General features: G+C 37.6%; 3 protein-coding genes across 4 annotated transcripts in view; 1 reads left to right on the top strand and 2 right to left on the bottom strand.

Annotated features, from left to right (window-relative positions):
• Positions 1-3,842, top strand: part of jam2a (junctional adhesion molecule 2a) — a 6,982-nt gene extending 3,140 nt beyond the window's left edge. The window contains exons 2-11 of the mRNA XM_065254060.2: positions 234-299; positions 382-492; positions 740-889; positions 966-1,150; positions 1,749-1,851; positions 2,000-2,107; positions 2,346-2,358; positions 2,682-2,753; positions 3,036-3,069; positions 3,390-3,842. Coding sequence (XP_065110132.1) covers positions 234-299; positions 382-492; positions 740-889; positions 966-1,150; positions 1,749-1,851; positions 2,000-2,107; positions 2,346-2,358; positions 2,682-2,753; positions 3,036-3,069; positions 3,390-3,428 — 881 coding nt within the window. The 3' untranslated portion in view covers positions 3,429-3,842. The remainder of the gene's footprint in view (positions 1-233; positions 300-381; positions 493-739; positions 890-965; positions 1,151-1,748; positions 1,852-1,999; positions 2,108-2,345; positions 2,359-2,681; positions 2,754-3,035; positions 3,070-3,389) is intronic.
• Positions 3,843-3,931: 89 nt separating this feature from the next.
• On the bottom strand, positions 3,932-6,009 carry atp5pf (ATP synthase peripheral stalk subunit F6). Its single transcript, XM_065254061.1, has 4 exons — positions 5,885-6,009; positions 5,024-5,194; positions 4,801-4,925; positions 3,932-4,028 (listed from the first exon to the last, which is right to left on the bottom strand). The coding sequence occupies exons 2-4, from the start codon at positions 5,191-5,193 to the stop codon at positions 3,997-3,999; spliced, it is 327 nt and encodes a 108-aa protein (XP_065110133.1). The 5' UTR covers position 5,194; positions 5,885-6,009; the 3' UTR covers positions 3,932-3,996.
• A 1,139-nt stretch (positions 6,010-7,148) lies between these two features.
• appa (amyloid beta (A4) precursor protein a) lies at positions 7,149-27,231 on the bottom strand. Of its 2 annotated transcripts, XM_065254062.2 has the most exons (17): positions 27,019-27,230; positions 17,249-17,416; positions 15,976-16,105; positions 15,767-15,879; positions 15,373-15,563; positions 15,056-15,273; positions 14,775-14,942; positions 12,789-12,922; positions 12,496-12,570; positions 12,237-12,395; positions 11,629-11,757; positions 10,552-10,651; positions 10,061-10,255; positions 9,722-9,775; positions 9,558-9,640; positions 9,328-9,474; positions 7,149-9,242 (listed from the first exon to the last, which is right to left on the bottom strand). In XM_065254062.2, the coding sequence occupies exons 1-17, from the start codon at positions 27,076-27,078 to the stop codon at positions 9,141-9,143; spliced, it is 2,226 nt and encodes a 741-aa protein (XP_065110134.1). In that variant the 5' UTR covers positions 27,079-27,230; the 3' UTR covers positions 7,149-9,140. The 2 variants fall into 2 exon arrangements, with proteins under 2 accessions (XP_065110134.1, XP_065110135.1); XM_065254063.1 differs by lacking the exon at positions 14,775-14,942 and having other exon boundaries at positions 27,019-27,231.
• Positions 27,232-27,467: the final 236 nt, after the last annotated feature.

Here is a 27,467-nt window from a genome sequence, read left to right as displayed (position 1 = left end):
GTTAATAATGACATTAACTATGTTTAGAACTTCATTTGCCTGTCGATTCCGGTGGAAATTCTGGGAACACAGCTCTTGAAGCGGCGGGAGAGCAAAACATTACAGTGTGGATAGTGAAAAAATATGTTTTGAGGATTTTTGAGATCTGCAACATTTTAGTTTCAGATAAACATCTGTAATTTATTCAGCCTATGATGTTTGGTTATAAATGTTTCCTCATCTGGTATCTTCAGGTGTGGGCGTCGCCCCAGTCACTGTCACCAGCCGCACTCCAGTAGTTCAGGTGCAGGAATATTTAGGTGAGTCTTCATCATAGTTCTTCATCAGATATAATAAAGATGATCTGATCTCATTGACTCTCTCTTCTGATCTCTTGCACAGACGCTGAGCTCTCCTGTGAGTTTAAGACCGAGCGTGACCCCAATCCTCGCATCGAGTGGAAGAAGAAGGATAAGGAGGTGTCGTTTGTTTACTTTAAAGGAGATTTCACAGGTGAGATGAACCTCTGCACCATCGCACTTCTGTAGAAACATCTGCAGACATTTGTCAGTCACAAACTTCAACAGGTCTTGAAATAACTCAGAATATCTTTGGGTTTAACATCATAGAAAACACTTCTTCAAAAACAAATCTAGTCAATCTCTTTGGTGAGATTGCTGTGAGATTGAGGGGTCCAGTTCTTATTATTGTAGATCACTTCAGTGTGTTACATTACTGATGCTCCTGTCTGCTGTTTTAGGGCGTTTTCAGGGTCGTGCAGAGATTAATGGAGCCATGGTACAACTGCGCAGAGTGACTCAGGCAGATGCAGGCGAGTATCGCTGTGAGGTCAGCGCCGCCCTCGACACCATTAAACTAGGAGAGGCAAACGTCACACTGAAGGTTCTGGGTAAGATTGGTCTTCTTTGTGAAAATGTGCAGTGTTTGAGATCAGATGTGTGTTAAAAGGTTATTGTTTGTCACAGTCCCACCCCAAACCCCATCATGTGACATCCCGAGCTCTGCCCTTACGGGCTCGCAGGTGAAGCTGCACTGTAGAGACCAACACAGCATCCCTCCAGCCAGTTACACCTGGTTCAAAGATAAGAAGCCTCTGATCCTACGACCTGCAAATGCCACATATACAATCGATGAGCTGACCGGTGTGCTGGTAAGAGTCAACAAATTTTTTTTTTGACTCTTTTGTCTGATTGCTGAAGAAAATGCAGGTGTTTGTCTGACTGCTGAAGCCGATGCGGGTGTTTGTCTGGTTGCTGAAGATGATGTGGGTGTTTGTCTGACTGCTGAAGATGATGCGGATGTTTGTCTGACTACTGATGCCGATGCGGGTGTTTGTCTGACTGCTGAAGATGATGCTGTGTTTGTCTGACTGCTGAAGCCGATGCGGGTGTTTGTCTGACTCCTGGATATGTTGCGAGTGTTTGTCTGACTGCTGAAGAAGATGCAGGTGTTTGTCTGGCTCCTGGAAACACTGCGAGTGTTTATCTGACTGCTGAAGATGATGTGGGTGTTTGTCTGACAGTTGGGGACAATGCGGGTGTTTGTCTGACTGCTGAAGCCGATGCAGGTGTTTGTCTGACTCCTGGATACGCTGCGAGTGTTTGTCTGATTGCTGAAAATGCTGTGGGTGTTTGTCTGACTCCTGGAGACGCTGTGGGTGTTTGTCTGACTGCCGAAGATGATGCGGGTGTTTGTCTGTTTGCTGAAGATCATTTAGGTGTTTGTCTGACTGTTTTTCTGTGTCTCAGCTCTTTCAGACAGTAAGCAGATCTGATACAGGCCATTATTATTGTGAGGCCAAAAATGGTGTTGGAACTCCAAAGCGCTGTGAGAGCACACACATGCAGATTGGTAAGATTGCCAACTCTTAAATCTAACTCCACAGAGTTCTAAACAACATCGTTTTACTTGATTATGAATGTGCAGAGGATCAGAAAGCTGTAAGTGAATAAGAGTCATTGTATGAATGTTTAATGTGAGACTCTTTCTCTCCTGTCAGATGATCTGAATGTTTCAGCTGTGATAACTGGAGTTGTTCTCGTGTGTGTTCTTGTGGTATTGTGCACTTTTGGAGTCTGGTATGCCCATCGGCAGGGATATTTCAGCCGTAAGTTTACATCTTTGCCTCTAACTTTATATTGTCTCTGTATGTGTGTATGTACTTTGTGTTTAGATTATTCTCAGGTGCCATTAGTGATGTTTTTAACTTTAGTCAGTTATATTCATTATTTTAGTAAACTGACACAAATGGGCACGAGAATCATTCCTGTGTTGTATTAGTGTTATTTTGACACTGTCACTTTACCGTCTTTGACTTTTGTACTTTTTTTTTTTATCACACACAGGACACAGAGGAAGGTAAGCACATGAAACTATTATAACTAACAGATGTGTGTGTGTGTGTGTGTGTTTGAGACTGACAGTTATTAAAATGTATTCCTATTACTAAAAGCGTTTCTTAGAGTCACTGTTGGTTTGCTGTAGTTGTTGGGGTTTGGATCAGTTATTCTGGTTTGTCTTAATCGTGACTAAACTGCATGTGATTGGTTAATGACTCCATGTCTCATGTCTGTTGACGGTGAGATATCTGCTTGGGTTTTTTTTACTTATAGTGTGAAGTTTTGCATGCTTCACAGTGACCGTAACCTTTGACCTTTGACATGAATGGTCCATGATTGCAGGTCATTCTGGATCACAGAGTGTCACAGTGTGGCACACATAAGCAGTCAGAACCTCAACAGAACTGAGCACATGTGAGTCTGACAACATCAACATCACTCTAGATGCTTGCTTATATGCCAAAGTTAAACTGAAGTTTTACAGATCAGATCCACAACCTCAAAACACCCATCATGCATCAGTCTGTGGGAGTACTCCAAACTCAATATTTGCTAATAAATGACAAGCAAACTAAAATAAGTGCAATTAAAAATGAATGATAGTGACAGATGTGTGTGAGAGTAAATATTTGATGACATTATATTATTTATTTTTCTTGTATTGTCATGTACTTATTCAATGCTTTTGTCTTTCAGCCAACAGTCAGGTTACAGTCACCCTCCACAGGATGTGAGTATCTCAGTTATAAGATCACTGATTAGCATATTCATGTTAGCTGGTTAATATATTTAAATGAATTAGACTTTCATATACTGTAGCTCTCAGTCAGACACAGTTACTTCTTGTATTTTTAAAAGTTACATTTGATAATTCAAGTGTTCAGCAGTTTTTATATGTATGATTAATCTTCATGTTTGACTATACTCTTTATGTTCATTCAGCATTTTTCTGTAACGCTGACATATAGTTGGATAATTCTGTTTCTGAAACGTTTACTGTTGGAGCATAAAATAAAAGTCAATGCTGATATCAATTTCTTCTTTGTTTAGGTTAAGGATTTCAAACACACTCAATCGTTCATGTTGTGATGGAGAAAATCTCGTCGTCTCTGTAGTTGGAAACACAATGATGTTTCTTGCATTCAATTTTCTGCCTTTGATGGACTTTAAAAGAAAAAACAGAAATGCAGTTTTGAAAACTGTTTGATTCTCTACTGATGACCCCCAGTTCAACATTCAGCCCCTGCTGGCCAAGGGTAATAATGACCACTTGCGCCCCCTAATGGAGGCACAGCAGCAGCAGCAGTAACGCTTTCACCTATGACCTGTGTAACCTTGTGCCTTCAAACAAAGAGTGATTGTATCTTAAATGTTTTTGTGCCTTTTTATTTCTTCTGAATATTACGTCCGTTAAACTGAAGTGTAAGAATGTAAATCATTGAATGTCTGATTTGCTGTATGTTTTCAGTATGCTCTTTTTTAAATAAATATTAATTTGGAATTCAGTTTAATCTATTACAAAAAATGTTGCAAACCTGGATAAAACACAAACACACAATTTAAACCAACACCACATAATAAAGCACAGAGGGTTTTCAAACCAACGGCATTTATTAAATATTCATTTCAGACAGTTTTGTATATTACAGATGTTGATTTATTTAGCCGCCACCTCCTCCAGTTTGGGCTCTGTTGAAAACACAAGAAACACTTTTGAAGTATAAAAAAGATCAAACAAACCCAATAAAAGTAAAAAAAACAAAAAAAAAAAACAAAGAGTAGGTGGTTAATTTAGTTTTAGTACGTGCTATTCAATTAGGGCTGCGATATGTAATTAATCACAACTAATCATTTGCAGAATTATAGTATTTGTTTGCATGAGTATATTTAAGAAATATTTACATGTGTATATACATTTTTTATATTTACATATAATTAAATTATATATGAATACTTATTTGTTTTTCTTAAAATTTTACATGCATATTATATATATATATATATAAAAATATAATAATACACACATATGATGTATACAAAAACTTTATTCTGCAAACAATAAGTTACATTTAGGTTTATGTACAATTATTGATTAGAACTTCCTTTATTCAGAGCATAAACTAAAGACTAGATTGTAAAAAATTACATTCAAATCAGAAAGAGAAAAAAGAAAACCATCTGCTTCATTCACATTAATTGAGTCACATTTACTGACAACCATGTGAAGCAACTTTTTATATTAATGTCTAAAGGGGGTTGAGAAGCACCACGTCACATATAAGACAACTCGCAGGTATTACACACGGGATGTGCACATTCAATACAGCGAACTTAGTCAGGCCTATGTCAATCATTAACGATTTGAGACAAATATGATGTTATTTATTGTTAAGAATTACCATATATGAAGTAAAACTACTCGAGTCACAACTCAGATCTTTATATAAAACCAAACACACACCTGGGAATTGAAAGTCTGGGAATTTTGTTAGGTCTCCTCCACCATATAACCTCTGGAGTTTGTTGATCTCATCTGTCAGGTTCTTCTGGTAAGCTGGACCAGCGTCAACCACACCACCTGAAGTCCTATCAGAGAAAACAGAGTTATGATGATATAAATATGTAATGTAAGTGTAATGCAGAAGAGTGGAGTTTATATTGAGGATATATTGGAGGTGACTAACTTGCTCTTGGAGTTGTACTCGCGGATCTTATCCACAAAGAGCTTCTGTACAGGGTCCAGATCTTTAGCTTTGTTGAAGAGGACAGCGGAGAGGCCGATGTTCCTGCGAAGAGTCACAGTCACAGCTGAACGAAAGAGAGACGACAGCCGGAAAAGTCCATGAAGAGCCATGCTGGAGACAGAGAAACAAACAACAACATTAACTCACGAAGAAAATAAAACATTACTTCTGTATTCTAATCATTACGATCAAAATATATTTTGATCATTGCCTCACTGGTTTGAAATGTAGAAGGATTTCTGGAAAACAGCTCTTAAAAGATATGCATTGTGACACATAAAGTGAAGAGTGTATCTGCTAGAATCTGTTTTGATATTTCAAAAAAAAACTGTTCCCCAAAATAGTACAATGATCATGTTTAACTATACATAAGTATACTAATACTAAAATTCGTGCATTAGTAAACTGCATGGTTTGCAAAGGTACCTCCAACAATAACATAGAGTTACCATACTAACGCTACATCTCAAAAGAAATAAAATCATGGCAATAATACAGTAAAATAATGGATGAACTCACAGGAACCTAACAACTGCATAAAGAGAAGCGTTAGGTTTCGGGTTACTAATAATAATGATGATAATAATAACAAACTTTAGATGAAAATTCTAGTGAGTTAAACAGTTTTTTATTGTCTCGCGTTCAGACACGAAGTGTAAGTTAGACGAGCATCTGCTGCTGCTGATAATAAAGCGAAGTTCGTGTTTAAAATGCCCGGATGACTTCTTTAATATGCATATAATCCATACATGCAAACATAAATCACAAATAAACAAGATAAAACAATAAAAGAACAGTCACCTTGTGTTTGACACTGGACCCAGCGAAAGACGAACTCAACTGCTTCCGGATCACCGCATGTGCTTATGGGTATGACACACGCATGACGTCTTAGTAGGCGACCTGTACGTAACTGTTAAATATATTATTAGAAACTAACAAACAAACAAAAAACTTAAATATATTATTTAAATCTTAATCACTTTGTTATTTTCAGAATGATGATAAAAATATTTACAATCTTGTATGACAAGTTTTATTCATAAATGTGTGAATAAATTTTTTATGAATATATTTATTCATAAAACCAGATGTAAATCACCTATTTACTTCTGGTTTTCTTAAGAGAAATTACTCATTTAATGAAGTCTCTTAAAGTTGTAAAACATGTTAAAGGTCTAGAGATCTATTGTACAATACTATGAGTCTGCATTTGGCCTCTTTTTTGTTCTTCTTTTGCAGTTTCTGTCTTTAATGCCTGTTTAATGATGTTTATATGTTCTCTAATAAAAAAACGTAATCACGTCATTAAATCTGATGGTGTTTAGATCATCTGTTGTAAATTATGGTAACATTAGTTATTTTCTATTTTTTAAAATTATTTTTCTCTATTGCAAAAAGCATAGTTCGCATGCAACCAAATGTTAATATTACTACAATAACAATTAATTGTTTTATACAATAACAAAATAATTTTTTACATTTAGTTTTTATTATTATTAATTCGTTTAAATAGAAATAAAATCTAGATTTGAAGAAATGTTTACTGCTTTGACGGCAGAGGGAGACACAATCAGTGTATACATACAGTACTGTAGGTGTGTGTGTGTTATTCTGCTCTTTAAAATAAAACTAATAGCTGTGATAAAATAACTGCATTTAAATCTTTAACATTCCCTTCTTCATAAATGTTTTATAGAATATTAACAGTATAAATTATCTAATAGTAAATCAAACAACCAAAACATTAACATTTAGGCTTAATAGTAGCCTATATTTCTGGATGACTCAAGTTTTTGAATTATTTGTATTTGTTCATTATATTTATTTAAAAACACTTCTAACATAGCCTAGATCTAATGCTATAGACAGAATGTATATAAAATACATAAAAGCTTTGAAATTAAAATAAATAAAAAATACATCAATTACCTGAGGAGAAATAACATATAAACAACAAGATCTCTGTTCTGCTTGCTCTTGTTCTCCAGATGGGCCTACTGTATCTATACATTCAATATTTGTGATGTAATTAGCAAAACACAGAAGAAAAGGAGTCTGTATGTACATTCAAAACTTTATTTATGGAATAGTGTAGAAAGCACTGTTGTTTTCCAGTAAAAGCAAATGATAAAGAAATGAAGAAAAATGTCACCTAAATAAAAAGCTCATTGGTTTTCTTAACAGCAGATTTAAAGTCCAGTTATCATACAGAACCACTCCAGATCTGATTAAAAAAAACATACAAATCCAGACACCTCACTGCTGAACCATAGTCCAAAAAAAATGAAAAGACATTTATCTGTGATGTGAAAACCAATCTGATGATGTAAATCTGTGTGGAGATGATCCTGTAAACCATTGATTGACATTCATTAGACTGCTTGACTATTAAGAGAGAATAGCTCTTACAGTGTGATCTAAAACATATACTGATATTAAATCACTAAATATTGACAGTCTGTCATAATAACCATGATCTGACACAGCTCTACACGCAGGGATGAGACGAGTGAAAGACGACAGGATTTGTGTGTGTCTACAAGACAAAGAAATTCTTGATTTTAAAACTTTCTTTCGAGTTAATCTCACAATTCTCCAAATCATATTTCAACAAAGATAAACTAAAAAAAATAATCACACTTGATAAAAAAATGAAGCATTACTTAAGGATGCCTTGCATAAAAATGACAGAAGAAAACATGCACATTACATTCACATCTCTCCCGCTCAGTAATCATCGTCCTCCTGTCTGGTTACTTTTCATAAATCAGCATAAATTCATTTCAGTTCAATAAACACTATCACCATTTTGAAAATAAGAATGTGATTTTTTTTACATTTAAAGGAATTGAAAATGATCAGCACATTCTTTTGACAATCAATCTATCATTTGCTGCGCGTGCAACAAACACTGAGAGCGAGAATAACTGAGCGTGAGAGCACACGAGTAATGCTGCTGTATAACAGGAGACAAACATGAGACAAAGAGGAGAAAGACATCTAACATCTGAATGTAGTAGAGAACATACACAGAATGACCCACCTCGATACCCCTCAACCCGCCCACCCGCCGTGACCCCAAACACCCGCATTTAAAACACATACAAGCACAAGTCAAACTTAAATAATAAAGAAGTAGTAAATAAATCACTGAAATAGACAGAAGAAAAAGATCTGAACTTATAGATAATAATAATAATAAATGTACATCAACAGCTTCAGCCAGCTGACCACAGCTGGTCATCATAAAAAAGAATAAGATATAGAAACAAAAGCACGAATCTCTTCAATCGTCTTTAAATGATATCAAAGCAGAATTTAGTTCAATCATTTTTTGTGTAACTCAAGTCACATATTCACAATTTACTAACTGTTAAACCTGCTAAAGTGTCTCTACATGAGAAAAGACCCAAAATCCAAACAGCAGAAGAGTTTTTTTCTCATCAGTTTTTCTATCATGCACTACATACTTACAATTATGTTTTTTCTTTTTGCATTACTTCAATATTGACAGGACGAAAACAAACTTTTTCTTTTTTTGGCAAGTTTCTTTGTTTTTACAATTCTTTTTCTTTTTCTGAAAAACATACCAGAAACAATCAAATAATGCTCATTCATAAAGACATCAATTTTACCACTAGAATCTGTGTGATTTTTTGTAATGACCGAACACAGCACAGCTGCAGTCAGTGTATGATGAAGAGAGAGAGAGAGAGGAAGATGAGGGTGACCTCAATATATCCCAGTGTTTCACTCATTCAGTAGTGTGATGAAGGACAGTACAGAAAACAAACCGGTATCTTACCAGGCTTTAAAGATGAGATGACCGCACAATTACCATCTTTTTTACCACATTTACTTTACATTCAGCTCCGGAATATAAATATTGTAAAAATCAAATTGAATCGTATTTCACTTACAACTTTCTAATCAGTGGGAGGAGTCTTGTTTGACATACAATGACAATGGCCAGGAACAAACATCAAGGTCACAGCCTGTTAAGATACTGATGTTATCTGTACTGTCTAGACATGAGTATGATGTGTGAAGAACATCAGTTCTGTATCTGCTCAAAGAACTTGTAGGTGGGGTTCTCGTATCCGTTCTGCTGCATCTTTGACAGGTGACGTTCCTCTGGAGTCACAGCAGCATCCACCTGTGTCAAAGAAAGAGACTTTACAGCATTAAACTTAACCTTTGACCTCATGAACTCTACAGAAGGTTCACAGTCAGTCACTGACCTCGATGATACCGTGATGGATGGATGTGTACTGTTTCTTCCTCAACATCATCAGAGTGATGACGATGATGGTTGCTATGACAACTCCTCCGACCATCAGGCCAATAATAGCTCCTTTATTAGAGCTCACATCTTCTGCAAAGAAGACCTTGAAACACACAGAAAGCCACGCATGTGGATGAGAGATTATTACATTTGTATGCATTTCGGTAGATTTTTTTGTGCACGTACCAGTTTCTGATGGTAAACTTCACTGTGTCTCTCCTGTGCTTCCATCCGTAGTTCAGGAACGTCTTCAGACTTCAGTCCAGACACTGAACAGAAACACACAAAGAGTTCATTAAGACGACAATGACATGACAATAACACATAATGAGCCGATCCGTATGGTTTACCTGCTCGGGTCGGAAAGCCTCTGTCAGGAACAGGACGAGCATCTACAGGTTCAACTGAGAACAGACAGACAGACAGACAGATAGAGTCACTATCATGGATAAATTCACTCATTCTGTGTTATTGTTAAAGAGCAGTTACATGATAAACAACACTAATGACGTGGTAATGAATCGATCATTAGATCTTGTGCTTCACGTGAAGGTGGTTTTCAGGAAGTGATGCGAGTGTCCATATGGAGCTCACAGTACTGAACTGGACCACACAATCATGAAGCAGTCTGGACTGTTGGGATACGTCCAGCTCTCTGTGTGTGTGTGTGTGTGTGTGTGTAGAAATACCCTCGTTCTGTGTGTTAGGTTGATTGAAGCTCTCTGGATGAATGAAGCCGAACCCTTGCGAGTTCTCGGCAGGCAGCAGGTCCAGACCGGCGGTGCTGTCGGGCATCAGGGCATCATTACCGTAACTCATCCTCACATCGCTCTGCAGATTGGCCAGCTGAGCAAACATCTCCTTCTGTTCTCGCTGCAGGACCTCTGAGAGACACACACAGATTTAGATGAGACTTTCTGCATTAACACTACACTATATATATATATATATATAGAGAGAGAGAGACTGACAGATGGCTCTATGACGCACAGGAACACACACACAGTATCGAATGAGGTGAACACAATCTTGTGTGGTGTTGTGTGAATTCTATACAAATGTGTTCTTTTGCATCTTAAATGAGCTTTAATTTATTCGATTTTGTTTTATCAGATCTGTGCAGGGATGTCTCAGGTGTGTGTCACATGTTTACAGCAGTTTCTGTATATCAGGAACTCACCAACTTGGTCTTGAATTTCATCAGCGACTCCCGGTACCTTATACAGCAGCCCGAGGGACTGATTCATTCTCTCTTCAATGACACGCAGATGGGTCAACACCTGAGGTCAAAGGTCAGATGAGTTATCAAAGGTCACTAAGACTTTAATCTACTTAAACCTTAAAGTCGTCCTCACAATCTCCAATCATTAGATCTACAGCTTACAAACTAAAAATCCCTTCCCTTAACTCTACTTAAAGGGGTCATATTTTGAGACTTTTATAAGATGTCAAATCTTTAAAAAGTTTTAGCTCAAAATACCCCACAGATAATTTATTATAAGATGTTAAAAATGACACTTTGTAGGTGTGAGCAAAAATGTGCCATCTTTTGGGTGTGTCCTTTAAAATGCAAATGAGCTGATGAAATGCAAACACTGATCACCATAATGGTGGTTTGTTGAAATTTAAACCCAATTGTGCTGTCAATTATTTTTATTCTTTCTCTCTCTTCACTAAATGTCAGTGCTGTGGTTGGATAGTGCAGATTAAGGGGTGGTATTATTATAATAAGATCCCCTTCTGACATCACAAGGGGAAGGAGGATTCAATTAGCTATTTTTCCACATGCTTGCAGCGAATGGTTTACCAAAACTAAGTTACTGGATTGATCTTTATCACATTTTCTATGTTGACAGAAGCAATGGGGAGTCAATTATAGCACTTAAACATGGAAAAATACAGATTTTCATAATTTGCATTTGAACATTACATTTACATTTTGGGCATTTAGCAGACGCTTATATCTAAAGCCACTTACAAAAATTAGGAAACAAAAAAGCGACTTAAGGATGGCTAATAACAAGTTACAAGTTTTCACAATTATGAAACAATACCACTTGAAGGGAGAGAGAGAAAGTTTGTTTTTATTTATGAAAATACAAATTCAGAGACAATAACTTTAGTATGCAAAGATCTTTAGTTTTAGTGGCACACAGCAGAAGAATATAGTTGTGTGATGATATTTGTTAGCCGAGTCTAATATTAATATTGATAAAAGTCAATCCCAATGTTTTGAAGGGATTGACAGAGAACATACCTGTGGACGAATCTGAGCCGCTTTCTTGGGGTCGACCATGCGAACGTGTTCAAAGTGTTTAAGCGTATGCTGTCTGTCCTTCTGCTCGGTACGCACGTATTTCTTCAACAGACTGAAGACGTGCCACGGCTATATGATCAGAGAGAAATAAGAGAGATAATGTTAAAAGTAATGTAACATCTGTCTAGGGACTGCAGGTGGAAATTAGCATTTCTTTGCTATAACCTGGCACATGACATCTCTTCTTTTTTTTAGATTAATGTTCCCTGTGCATTGTCCCTGATTAAGTATGTTAAAAATAAACTCATTCATCATCATCATTCATTCATCTGTTTATATTTACTCAAATCTGATGCTTTTAGAAATATTAACAAAATAAATATTGTTGATATGATTCTAGGGACTTGTCTGTGATAACCAGGCCATCTCTGTGCGGCTATTAAGTTCTGTTGGTGGCTGATAGTTAACTCATTACTATGTGGTTACTAATGCAAGATGGTGAGATGGAGGGGATCAACTTTAAAGATGCTTTATGTTGTATCTTATGTGAAGTTAAATACAGCTTGAGAGTATAGTTTCAGTAAAGAGTAACGCGTCTATGTATTTACTCTGGGTGGATCTGCCTGTAGGGCGGCGAGATAACTCTCCAGAGCCAGACGACGTCTGTCATTGAGTAAAGCCTCAACACGAGCCATGTGCGTCTCTACTAACTGCTGTCGCTCGCTGGCCGCCTCCTGCTCCAACGCCTCAACCTTCTCCTGAAAGCGCTGCGGTCATGAGGAAAAACACAATCCATTTCATGTCCTCGGGGGAAATTTCCACATAATTCAATATTGTAGTTGAGGGTAAAGAGACAAAACGACTCACCTGGATCACAGCCTTCTTGTCATTACGTGGCAGACTCTTGGCTTGTCTCTCAGCTTCTTCCCATTCCCTCATCACCTACAGAAGAGATGACAACAAAACCACATGACATCTTCATCATCTCTATCAAGCCTTCTTGTAAGTAATGTTCTAGTAAGCATTATAATTCAGTGTAAACATCTCTAAAAGATCGGATTTAAAATAAAATAAAAATCAAATCCATAATAAATATAAAATAAAGGTTATCAGTGTCATTTCCTGCTAAATATCTTCGTGATGTTCTTGGGTCATCATACCTGAGACATACGTTCACGATGTCTGCCCTCCAAACTCTCCTTGGCTTTAAGGAAATGTGAGTGCTCATTTTCATCTGCAGGGGTCTCCAGGTATCGATCCACAGCGTCTGGAGGACTGGATGAAGGTGTGGGCACTGTGACGGTCAAGAGCAAGAGAAAATCAGATTACAGGCCTGAGAAGAGCAGAGGTCTTTGTAAAGTTAGTCTGGAAGAAGTGTTAGAGCAGATAGTTAACACCACATAACCAGCAGAATATGGACGTGAGAGAGGTTAAACGAACACAAGCAGGAAATGTGAAGACACTCGACGTGTCCTCACAGAAGATATCAGTAACACCAGAGAAAACTGGAACCTTCAACAGAAAGTTTATGACAGTGATTATGGTTAAGCTCGATGAGTCCTGCACCATTAAACACAGCAGATGAGATTAACCTGATCCACTGAAAACCATTCATATAAGAGATTTAATGCATGCAAATGGCAAACACCCAGAAATCCCATGAAATAATCTGTGTTACAAGAGAGAAATCAGTGATTTAGAGAAGATCAGTTAGTGAGTATAAGGCAAACAAATCAACACTAGAAACATCACAAACCTTAACCCATTTCACTTCTGTAAAGTAAATCTACAATTGATAAGATCGACATCAGAGCATCTCCATGTCTTGAAATGTAAATCATTTCTATCATCATTATTTGTTATTACTGTACACACATTCATGCCCAGGTATTAAGATGGCGCTTAATTCAGGGCTAGATGATACTGACTGGAATTCATATCTCTGTAATGTTGGAATGGATGCCGATATACGATAAATATTTCTGGGTTTTATAAATAGTGGAATAAAAGTTTACATGCAAATCAAAAACATCAAAAATGTGAGATGTCACAATCACCTTTTTATAAAAAAAGTGTGTGATTCAAAGACTCTGTTTAAAAATAAATGCACAGCTTTGCAACATGTAAGCTATTGGAAAGCTGACAGAATTATCTACAACAGGAGCAAAACAATGCTTTAAAGCGGTGTTTCCCAATCCTGGTCCTCAAGGACCCCCTCCCAGAATGTTTTAGATGATGTCTCCTTATTCAACACACCTTATTTAACTCATCAGCTTGATTTAGGATACATGTTTACCATTTTGAAGGAGGCTAATAAGTTGAATTAGGTGTTTTAAATTAGGAATTAAACTTTCTGGGAGGCGGTCCTCGAGGACCAGGATTGGGAAACACTGCTTTAAACCATTAGTTTACCAGAAAAAAATGAAAGAAGCAGTCACAATTCACTCCCAATGTAAACAGAAAAAAAACATTTTATATAAATGTCCTGTTTTTGAAAAAAAGTCATCAAGCGTTTGAATGAGGTTGAGTGAATAATGTACATTTTTGGGTTAAGTATCCCTTTATTTGTTTTTTGACTATTGAAAAACATTAATCAATAGATCACATGGTCTAGAGATGATGTCAGCTTAAAAAAATATTTTGTTGACTTTTTCTTTATAATAATAGGTCTGCACGATAAATCGCATGTGATTGTCACGTGCATCTCGTCAGTAATGCCGGTTCCTTGATTAGTATTTAATCGCCATCAGCTGCTTTCAGATGGCGCGGCATCAACTGCAAAGAGCCGTAGTTCACTGACAATCGGGGCAATTTTGCATTAATTATCGCGGACGTATCGCCTGCGATATGTATGCGATATGGCCCAGCTTGTCAGGGAACTACGGCTCTGTGCAGTTAATGTCGCGCCATCTGAAAGCAGCTGATGGCGATTTAATACTAATCAAGGAACCGGCATTATTGACGAGATGCGCGTGATATCGCATGCGATTTATCATGGAGCCCTACTTTATAATAATTATTTCCCAATAAGATCAAGAGAGTGAATTACAGAAGTGAACCGGGTGAGCTGTGATGTCATGTGACTGTAGGCAGAGTTAGTCACACACACACGCGCACACACACAGTTGTGTGTGTCGAGGACTTACACAATCCACCGCAGACAGACACACAATACTTCTCAGATTCAAAGTTATTGCGGTTTCCTCCACAGCCTCCATAGATGAAGGGCGCACATCGGCCCTCCTCACGCACAAAATACCAGCGGGGCAACATCGCCCTGCAGGGTCCTGTCTCTGCGCTCGCAAAACAAACCTCTGATACGACACACACACACACACAAACACACACACGTCTGTCAACAACACCATCTGATGTCCCATGAGAACAGAAATGACTCGATCAGCATCACGAGCGCTCTCTCTCTCACCTCTGACCACCTCCTCTACTGACTCTGTGGTGGTGGTGGTTGTGGTGGTCGTCATGGCAACACTGGTGCTCTGCCGGTTGTCGCTGCGTTCGTCGACTGCGACCTCATCGTCCTCGTCTTCATTTTCGTCTCCATCCTGGTCATTGTCCAGAACCTCTTGTTCTTCATCAGCATCTTCATCATCTTCAACTGCAGCGGGCTCAGTGTCTGCGGTCACGCTACACACAACACACAGTTACTCTCATTTTATTTTAAGACTTATGTGTGTGCTTCAATTTGTGTAACACTACACATCTTTGTGTGTGCGTGTCTCACACCTGTTCTCAGTGTAGTCTGCCTCAGGACCGCCCCACCACACATCTGAGTCATCTTCGCCAACAGCAGCGCTGTCCGACTCCTTCTCTGTCTCCGCAGGGCAGCAAACGAACTCGACGCCACGGAAACGGTCGATACCGCATGGCAACAGCATCCCGTAGTCATGGAGATTCATGCTACGGTCACCGCAAGACTGCAGAGAGAGAGAGAGAGCATCTCTTTAACACCAGTACTGTTACTTTATCCTGGTACGGTGATGGCACCAAGCCATGGTTTCATCATGTTATTACTGTATAACTCGTATAAGTTATCAAGAACATTTCAAAAAGAAATGATTATCATTCATCTCTTCAAAGGTGTTCAGATAGTTTGTGTTGTGTACATCGTGACTCTGACCTCTTTGGCGACGGTGTGCCAGTGCAGGTGACTCTCACACATGTCCATACGCTCCTGATGTAAAAACTTACACTTATCAGGAACCAGCAGAGCATCGCTCACAAACTCTCCGACTGACACAAACAGAAAGAGATAGACAGACAGACAGACAGACATGTTGAGCATTGTGAGCATGAGATTAAAAGCAGCGTGTTGTTAAACTCACTCACCCAGACAGCGGTATGGCACTACGATGTGCACGTGACTGCGACACTGTTTGCGACCTTTCTTGCACCAATCACTGATGCTCACCGGCTGATTCGCCTCCACAACATTAGTGATCTGAAGCTCAGGATACACCTGTACATCATCAGTTGAAATGCTTACATTAACATTCTCATAGCATAACCCTTTATTTAATATTAGCAGAGTTATATTTTCTTTTATATGTGTAGATTAATGAATGATTTGAGAATGAAGACATGTTGTCATCTGTCTAATGTCACTACTTTAGTTTCCATTGAGTTACAGATATTTTCTTCTTTCTTTTCCAAGTTTATATATTTGTTGCATGCACCGTTTCGTCACAGTGTCACCTAGTGTTCACAAGGTGCTATTTTGCTTAGAACTACTGCAAACTGAAGTGTAAAATCACGAGAGTGGTCTTGTTAGACATGCGTGCTTCATGGTTTTCGGTCGGCCATTTTTGGTGTCGGCCATATTTGATTTTGTCGTTAAGTGCAGTATTTTACAAATGCAATTGCTTATTGCTACGAAACTTGGAAAGGTTCATCATCAGCAAGAACAACATGATGTTCTGAGAGCACTTATAAACCTTTTAGCGCCACCTAGTGGTCAAGAGATTTGAGGCTATATCTTTGCATCGCTTTATCATATTCACACCAAATTTGGTGGATGATAATCACAAGCATGACCTGAGGCAACATCCATAGTTTTGGCACAGCCTCACCTAGTGGTCTCAAGAAATAAAAAAAATGGCTATTTTTGCCTAAAACTACTGCACACTTCTAAAATCATAACCCCGTCATCATAGATGATTCATTGTGTGCCCCTGACCCGTATTGCTGCTTGCGGCTATATTTATTAGGGCAGGGCAAAAAAATACATTTTTCGATTAATAAGGGTTTTTTTTACGTGGTCGATTCAAAATGTATTCTTAAAGTCCACAAATCTATTTTTTCCATATTTATTTCCGCAAACAAATCTAATTACTAGTCTTCTCCACTAGATGTCACCCTCTTTTTTCCTTGTGCTTTTTTCCTTCGAAATCGAATCGATCTGGAACATATGAATCGATACCCAGCCCTCATATTTATATATTTGTATTGCTGTCCAAACACTGCAGGATTATTTATTTAACATTGTTTTTTCTTTGACGCTTTCAGAATCTCTTTTCTCTTATGTTCATCTCTTGCCAAGTTAAATTTCTCCTAAACAGCCCTGACTTTTACAATCTTTCTCTATCTTTATCTCTCTCTCTACCTCTTGGCAGTATTGTAGAATTCCCTCTTTTGTTCCAATGCAGCTCTTGGCTCCGGATGGATCAGGTTCCCATTTTCCGGATTGAACATTGATGTGCATGTTGAGTTTTCCGCAGTACATTGCCACCTGAGGTTCTGCCAGCAGTCCTGTACCTGTGTCTGATGGCACCTGAAACACAACATCAGAACACTTAGAAACAACCTTTACAACACAAACTCACAACATTTACAATTAAACAATGATTTCATTCATCAGAAAGTGACTGAATGTTCTGAATGACAGGTCAATGAGGAGACCAAAGCTCAAAATCTGAAGGTGATAAATTCAACTCTTTATGTGAGTTATTTGACACTTCAACATTATGATGGTCATAAATTCACTATCTTTAATGATGATGTTGGTTTTATGATCTCTCTGTCTGTACTCAAGTGAACACTTTCTCATTATAAGTGAAACACACAGCTTTAGTATGTAGTATAGACACATGGTTACCATGTAGATTATCTTAAAGAGATAGTTCACCCAAAAATGAAAATTCTGTCATCATTCACTTATCCTCATGTTGATCTAAACCTGTATGAATTTCTTTTTTTCTGAAGAACGATGGAAGTCAATGGTTACAATCAGCTGTGTGCTTACCATCATTTATTAAAATCTCTTCTTTTGTGTTCACCAGAAAAAAATAATTCATACAGGTTTATATCACAATGAGGATGAGAAAACGATGACAGTATTTTCATTTTTGGGAGGAGAACTATCCCTTTAACCTTACATTTTCCAACAAACACACGATACACAATGTTCAACATCACACACATAAACCCAGTCACCGGTTACCTTGGCAACCTGTTTCATTTTTAAATATGATGCCTTAAAATCAGGTTTAAAACTTGAGAAAGGGTTTCTCGCTGTGTTAAGTGGAGGTTTTGTTCTTTACAGATGGATTTATTCATGAAGTCTGAAGGGTTTTTCTCTCACTGTGTGCTCATTACTGAGCTCGACTGAATGGATGCATTGTGTGTCATATAGAGAGGAGCGGTGGGAAGGGTTTCAGACAGACAGACAGACAGATGAAGGCGTGGCAGTGCTTTGTGTTCACTAATCCTGTTAGCAGACTGAATGTAATGACAATGAAACTGTGAATGAGAAACTATTTGAGTTACAAATCAAACTAAACACACACATGTTTGTAGGCATGGGCCGGTATAAGATTCTGGCGGTATGATAACCTTTAGCAAAAATACCACGGTTTCACGGTGTTACGGTTTTGCCATTGCAACACTAAAATGTGTTATTTTTTAAATGCCAGGTAAAATATGAAGCCTTTAAATTATAATATGCTTTCAAAAAATATATAATATTTTTGTAATGTATATTAAATGTAAACATCAAATCAATCACATGACTTAATGATTTAATGAATTTTGTATAAACACAGCTCATACCTTGGAGACGGTATCACAGAATATTTCAGTGGTTTTGAAACCTTGACTGTTTAAAACCTCGGTATACCTTGAAGCCGGTAATCGGCCCATGCCTACATGTTTGTACATCTATCTTTGTGAAGACATTCATAGACGTAAATGCATATCCCTATGCCCTTAATCTAAGCCCAACCATAACCCAAATCTTAACCCTCAAACAGCCATTTAAAGGGGTGCCAGAAAGTGAGGACCAGCCTCCTTGTCTTCACTCCGATGGTCTTACAAAAAATGGTTGTTACTAAAAAACTGTTTACACACACACACACGCACGAACGCAAAAATCACAGGCGTTTTTACACACGTCACACATCCTAAAACATCTGTGGGCTCAGAAGGTTAACTGGGGACAGGAATAAATTCCCATGATGCCACTGATTAGTGTAAACATGATGTTTAATTCAGAGAAGACCAAACAAAATTCCAGTTCCGCCGGACACATCCCGAAAAGGTTTGTGGTCAAAAAGGTCAAGCAGTGCGACTTCTGGAGAACGAACACGAAATCCTGTTCGGGACTTGTCTGGCAGAACTGGCACGAATGGCCACCCTACATGCACACCTGTTAAACACAACAATAAAACAAAACTCCTTTGGCCTGCACACAAACACACACATGAATTACACATATAAAAGACACACAGGTCACATATAAAACATGCACAAACACACAAATCACATATAAAACATGAACACATGTTGACTGAAGCAGGTGTAATTCTCAATCATCTCTGAGCTGGTTTATAATCCTCCTCTTTCTCTCTTGTATCTGGATTTATGTTATCCTGTTAAACTCCTTGCACAGTCCTGCAATAATACTGACAGCAGACAGCTCACATATAAACTCCTGTAGAGCTCAGTGGTACAGCGTTGTATGAGCAGCACAAAAGATCATGAGAACACACATAACTGAATACCTCCTAATGCACTGTAAATCACTTTATATTTATCTGACAAATGCATACATATAAAAATTGAAATGAAATGTAAGAAGGACAGATTGATATCAGAGAATTGAAGTGCAAGTAAGGTTCACAGAGCTCATATACTGTAGAAGATCCTTCAGTTAAACACCACCAGATCCCTGACCTCCATCATCTGACATCATCTCATCTGATTCAGCAATACTGTAGCTCTTCAATCTCAGTTTCATATTTAGAGTTTAATTCTTTCCATCAATAAATCATTACAAACAAATGTATTGTGACATTGGCGATTGTGTTTGGTTTAGTTCATTTTAATTTGTGCTTCTCCTCAAACAAGATTTCTTGGAAAGTGTTGAGAATTGACTTAACAGTTTAACCTGAAAAAAACCCCCATCTGAACCCAAATAACCTCCTAAACATCAACTCCATCTCAAAACCATCTCTTTAACAGCTCATTTCTTCTGGATTAAAGAGAGGACTGATATATATTAATACAGATCTCCTGTAATAATCTCACACATGTGGAGCTTCACCAGAGATCCCTCCGCTGAGCTCAGATCAGACAAATACAAAAGTCTGCAATCTAAACACATTCTTTCAAGAACAAATAATCCATGACTTCATTCTGTCTTATTAAGAAACATGTAAAGAAACAAATGAGATCAAGCTGATAGTTCACTGAGCACTTAAATAAGTTTGTTGATCATTAAAGGAGTTAGTAACAACCTTTTCTTCTGGAAGTTGAGCAGAAAGAGTAAATATTTGACTTGAATATGTTATGAAGTGTGTTAAAGTGAGCAGGGTGAAGATTAACTCCGTCACGAGCAGATGGGAATGAAAGCGGCCTACAGTGTCAGTAAACACAAATACACACAAACTGATTGCTGATATCAATACAAACTCATCCAAATATCAGAGACTTAATGGAACAGTCAGTGTACATCACAGTTTTGTTATTGATAAACTATTCATCTCATTTGATTCATTTATTTAGAGCTGTGGCATCAAATCGATTGGGTTTCTAAGGGTGATGAGCGTCTGTCCATCTATTGAGCTCTTACATCACATTTACATGCAGGGTTGTGTTAACTTATCTGCAGCTCACAGCTGTGTGTGTATCAGAAATAAACAGATAAAGCTTCAGCCTGAGGGGGAAAATGACTGACAGAAACAAGATCAGATCCCTAACAAGATACTTGCATAGGAAGATCATTCTGGAGAAACATCGGAGTTATTCAGAAGAAGTGAATGATTTTGAATGATTGACATAGGCAACACTGTCACACAAGAAGAAATGTACACCGCACAAAAATAAAAAGTAAAAAAGCAGACTTTAAATGGTTTAAGCTATTTTTTATAAATGAATAGAAAATGTATTTATAATCATCATTCACAGAAACTGTACCACAACCCTGCACTCTGTTATATAAATGCACTTATGATTAAATAATGTACATGAGAAACAAAAAAACGCTCACATTTACTTATCAATATAAATAAGGACAATACATTGATTTCTATTATTTATGTAGAGCATTAGTTATAAATATAACCTAACAGTAAACCACAAAGAGAGGTTATGCTCATTTCTGGGACAAATTTGTCCCCAAAATATATTTAAGTAGGTACACACACAGGAGTGCAATGAAGATGTCTGTTCCCACAGAGACTGTTGCCACGGCACCCCTCCCCCTTCAGCTGCCATGGTAACATTCAACCCCACACCCACTGACCCCCCTACACATCCACAACCACCAGCATCCCTGGGGAGAAAGTGTGTTTCATTATCATTCACAACAGACACACACACACACACACACACACACACACACACACACACACACACACACACACACACACACACACACACACACACACACACACACACACACACACACACACACACACACACACACACACACACACACACACTTTATTATAGATTAAATCATATTTCCTAGTAGAGACTGTAGAATATGATGACACAAATCTATTGGTTTCAGTCATCTGTATCTCTGCTCCTTCCAAAACTAGCTGTCAATCAAATCACATACAATCCATTAAAAATAAACCATCAATGAATCCCAATCAGAGTGAAATGTGTGTTAATAAACATTAAATCTATGTATGTATTTATTCATTATTATTATGATTATTCTTAGTATATCTGAAAACACAACATCCTTTAAAATGAACAGCTTTCCTTATAAATGTAGGTCATCAGTCAAACAGATGCATTACTTACAAACTGTAGCTACACAAACCTATCACACACACACACACACACACACACACACACACACACACACACACAGAGAGATGTTATTTTTGTCTATCTATAGTTTTGAATACAAACAGTGGATGTCCGCTCTGAGTATAAACAGGAGGTAAAAGCAGACACACAATCACTCAGTGAGCAACACAAGAATCTCTACAACATAACAATCATTTATTTTCTCAATAATCACAACTTTCTATTAGAAATTAATGTATAGAGTTCATTTTCATTTTTACATTTATCCACAAAGTCTAAGTCAAGATATCAGCTTCACGTCACTGAACAGCAAACAGAGATGATATCCATCATAGTGTGAAGTACTGCTGAATCACAACACAACTACATGACCAATCTTAATTCTCACGACACTATATCAACACAATCATCTATATTTATAAAACATCTACAGGTAAATGCTGTAAAAGAAACATCAGAGAGAGGAAATTGTGCCGGTAATGAGAGTGGAGATCACAGCGTGCCGCACCCCAAACCTCTCCAGAGAAACTTTAATTATAGCACCAATGTTGAGCACTGACAGAACACACACACACACACACACACACACACACACACACACACACACACACACACACACACACACACACACACACACAGGAAGTGTTTATGACACATCTACAATTGTGTGTGTAAGGTAAGGCAAACTTTTATTGTCCCACGTGGGGAAATTTGTCTTGGGCCATCATGACCTATGCTGCAGCCGTACAATACACACTAAACAATGTGTTTGTGGCTATATACTGACATATTTGTCTAAATGATTTTCAGACAAAACAATTCTTAAACAAAAGCCACCAATATTGGCCAGTAATACACATCACACAGTTGTTGTATTTTCAGTAATGTGTTATAAGACTCACTATTAAGGCTGGGTACTGGCAAGGGCCTCATGATACGATACATATCACGATACATGGCTCATGGTACAATGTATCACGAAACGATGCAATACATTGCAGTACTTTTTCTTTTTTTCATATCAAAAATGCAAAAAAAATAGAGCTAACTTTTTTATTTTTACTTTTTTAAAGCAAAAGTGCTTCCACACATCGGCTTTGAATTTTCTGCCATTTTCTCACTCCCGCTCACTTCTGAGACATTGGCCGAATGCCGTATTTGACAGACAACTGGACAGCGACAACTACAGCAGAGGCGGAGAAGGATGCACACAGAGGGATTTAAAAAAAATATCAATAGTAGAGATTGAAATATCGATACACTATAAAGGGAAAAAAATTTATCATGATAGTTAGCTGTATTGATATTTTTGCACAGCCCTACTCACTATTAATTTACAGTCATGCTAAAAGACTACATTCAAATAAAACAGCAAGAAAATAACATGAACTAAAATAAAGATGAGTATTAATTTTTCTGGGCAAACACAGTGCTGGGGTTTTCTGGATGGTTGTTAGGGATTGCTGTGTGGTTGTTTACCATTCAGATTGCAGCTGTTTTTGAAAATTGAGAAAGGCGGTAGCTTTCCTGTGAGTGGGTGTGGTTTCAGCGCCGTCAGCGGAGACAGCCCGAGTGTTTGAGAGCAGACAATCCTGATTATTTTCCCAAGATTTTAATAACTTATTTTACTTACTTGGTGCTTTTTTCCATCAATCAAATGTGTCTGGATGGTTAATAACACACATTTGACTTTACACAGACCTTCATTTTGTGTAGAAGGCTTAGCTTGTCAATGTCACTTTTTGTTCAGTCATCCAATCACATTGAAGGAGAGGCGGGACAAATATCACACTGACCAACAGGTGCATCGTACAACGACTGATTAAGAATTCAAAAGTAACCCAGCAACCAAATCTCCTCAGCTGAACTATCAAGCGCCCACAGTTGGTGTTTTAAGAAGAGCTTCTGTGATTTTCAGCAGCGTTTTAAAGCTTTTGTAGACACTTGGCCTAACATCACATCTGCACATCTCTCCAGCAGGCTCAGATTATTCATCCGTTCTGTCTTCCTATTCATGCATCAGGCTGTAACCTGCAGTGATCTCATACAATGGTGTCAGGGTTACAGCATCATTTCTTTTCCTCTGGGATTGAGTTGTGGTGGCCTGTGGGATTGAATGCTAATCACTCGTCTCTATTACAGTAACTGTGACGCTCAAAACCCAAATAACAAAAAAACTGCTTTTAAAATATGTCTGTGTAAATCATGAAGCTCACGACGTATAGAAACATACATTGGTGTTTCATCTCATTTATCATTCATTCAATTGTATTTCCTCACTAACTTATCTCTTACAAATGTTTCTTATATATTAATTCATTGTTTGTATAATTCTTTTTATATTATATTGATTTTTATTCTATCTACACGTCAACATTTGAAGTGGATCAAAAAAGTTCATCGCAGTTATCCTAAGAAAATACAATTTTAAGACAACTTTATGAAAGATTTTGATCCACTTCTAATGTTGACTAGTGTAGTTATTCAATTCTACATTACTTTAATCTTATTTTGACGCTGTATCGTCTCCAATGGCCTTCATCTCGAGGTTCATAATAACGTCACCAGACTTTATATTCAAATATAAATCTCATGCCACTGGACTGATGTGTTTGTAAGGCACTGCTGCTTTGACACGTGTACCCTATTGCAACAGTTACTTAAGAAAAATGTTCAATAAATGCATGTTTTCAAAGTCATGGAGTAATCATGTTAAATAATTGTGATTATGATTTTGCCCATAATCGAGCAGCCCTACACGAGACAATGTTTTAAAACCACTATCTTGCATAGAATAATAACATCTTTTGAATGTGTCTCTAGTCAGACCACAGATGAAGCTAGAAAGAGCATTGAAGCACGACTGAGATTATTTAATAAATCAGTTTTCATTTTACTCAACAACATCACTTCATCTCCTGCCTGCTGTTCTTCCTTTTATCTTGGCATCTCTACCTCATTTCCTGGCAGGAGGGAGATCTAATGAAACTGGGCTGTAATTGGATCTATAAGATCTGCAAGCCATATGCATAGTTGGATCTGTTCATTTAACAGCGTTCCTGTAGCTCAGTTGGTAAAGAAATGCGTTAGCATCACAAAGGCCAAGGGTTTGATTCCCATTGAACAAACACACATACTCATGAAACGCATCGATTTCACAGACAAAATCCTTAAAAACATGTTGTAAACATCATCCAGCCCTACTGAGGGATTTCAGCAAACTAATCCTGATTATACAAGAAGCTATTGTGTTAGTAACCCGCTGACACATGATGTTGCAGTCAACAATGCTTTCTATTGAGTGTGATGGTAACCTACAGCTGAATGAAAGTAACATGAGCTTTAACAATCTACACCACTGAACCGAGAGGACCACAGCTAACCCAAGTAAACTCCATTATCCTTCAACTAATAAATGCAATGCTAAAGTCCATTACAACCCTATATACAAAATGTATGGCCTGAATACGTCAGTGTCTTCTTATATACAGTAGATCAATCTTACACTCCCTTTTTTCTTTGCTCTTGCAATGTTACAAAATCCTCTCTTATTCATAAGCAAACAGTACAGAGGTTATAGTGTTAATGTGATGGTGTCAAATACTACGGTATCCTCTGAGATAAACTATGATATGGAATGATTAATGTATACCATGTTATTTACTCCTGGGTTCCTCTGGGAATACCATAGTACATACCTTTTCACAAAATATGGTCCTTTTCTATAATCATTACATTGCTTTTAAAAATACTATGACACCATCAAAGTATAAATTGCGACTGACTGAAATGTTAATACAGGTAACTGATTTTGTACCTTAAGTACATAAAGATAAATGGGTTCTTCTGTACAAAATCTTTTAATGAATGTTGTCCTACTATGGTAAATATGTTCAAAGCATGGTATTATTGTGTTACTGTATAACGTATGTGGTAAGATACAGAGTATCTAGACAAAACAAAACACAAACAACCACATATTCAACCAAAAACAAACACTGTAATAACTCATCCAGTGCGTCGCGTCGCGTCAAGCTGCTGCAGTGATCCGCCGCCATCTTAGGGGGCGTTAACAAAACTGGACGCGTTCAAAACCAGCAATCGCGAGGAACAAACACATAGAAGACTTTTAAAAGACTTTTATTAAAACATTGAACTGTTTTCATCTGCCACGCAGAAATAAAACGCAAAGCTAAGGGCGGAAAGTGATGCTTTAAAACGCATGACGCAAACCAAAGAACAGAAGCCTTTTTGAACGCGTCCTGACGTCACAATCATCTTTACAAACCCACTGACAAGAACAAGGGTGATATTTAAAAAACCCAACAAGGAATATTAAAGGAATAAATTAACATCAATCCTAATGGAAGAATTAAACTGGATAAAATAGTATTCCTATCTTCATCTGGATTCATCCATCAGGATCTACTGCATTGTGTTCCAGTTTAATTCCTGATGCTTGATCCAAACCACCACAGCTTATTTGTCAATAAACTGACAATACTACACAAGATCAGACTTTATGATCGGACTATATGATCAGACTATGAAAATATATAACGCTATAACAAAGAACCGTCGTTCATGCAAACACATTGAGAGTTTAAACGCGCAGTCTGCTGCTGTCGATAATCATCAACACGGTTTGCTTCATAATAATGCTCTAATAATGGATAATAGTTATTTTTATAGATTCAGTTATCTATATAATAATGTAATAGTACCAGTTATAGATTGAGTTTGGTGTGGTCAGTCTCGCATACAGCAGCGCACGAACGATAATGCGTAATGGGCACACGAGCACGGCTATGATTTCACCTTAATGTAACAAATGAATCATATAATGACTCTGAAAACATAAACACATATTACATTACATGACTGAAATACAATGAGAGATGTGTGATATTGTTAAACCTCTCTCAGTCAGAGTAACATAATAACACCAAACGTGAGTGACGTCACTAACACGGTTACATTGTTTCATGCCGTGCATTCCTGCCACGCAGTCTTTCAGGTGTTTACGTATTTACGTTATATGTAACAGCAGAAAAAATGTGGTTAATACATCGACAGGTTTCTTTATACGCGGCTCGTTTGTGGATCTCTTACCTCGACCGCGAGCGTCGATGCTGCGAACATCAACAGAATAAAACGCGCCGTGCAGCCCATCCTGCGACCACTGCGCCGCGGCTCCGATAAACACTGAATGTATGAAAATCCGCGAAATGTCGCTATATGTTTTCCGTGTCGACTCCACGAAGGACGCTATGGAAGTGCGAGCGGCGCGTCACCTGACCGCACACAGAGGGAATACACGCGAGGGAGGGGCGGCGGGGTGGGGGGTTTATAGCCTGGAGTACTGAAAACTGATTATACTCTAAAAATACTCCAAATATCTAATCATGTCTATTGTATTCATTTATATTAGACAATGTTAAAACGTAATCATGTAATAACGTATCTGATGTATATGTTATATTTCATATGTATAATAAGAAAGTAAATGATTATATAAACGTTTCAGTTTGTATATTTAGTCAAATTCTCGTTGTTTTATT

The sequence above is a fragment of the Paramisgurnus dabryanus genome, chromosome 4, assembly GCF_030506205.2.
Source record: "Paramisgurnus dabryanus chromosome 4, PD_genome_1.1, whole genome shotgun sequence".
NCBI lineage: Eukaryota > Metazoa > Chordata > Actinopteri > Cypriniformes > Cobitidae > Paramisgurnus > Paramisgurnus dabryanus.
Note: the sequence above shows the minus strand (reverse complement) of the source record. Positions and strands in the feature narration are given on the sequence as shown.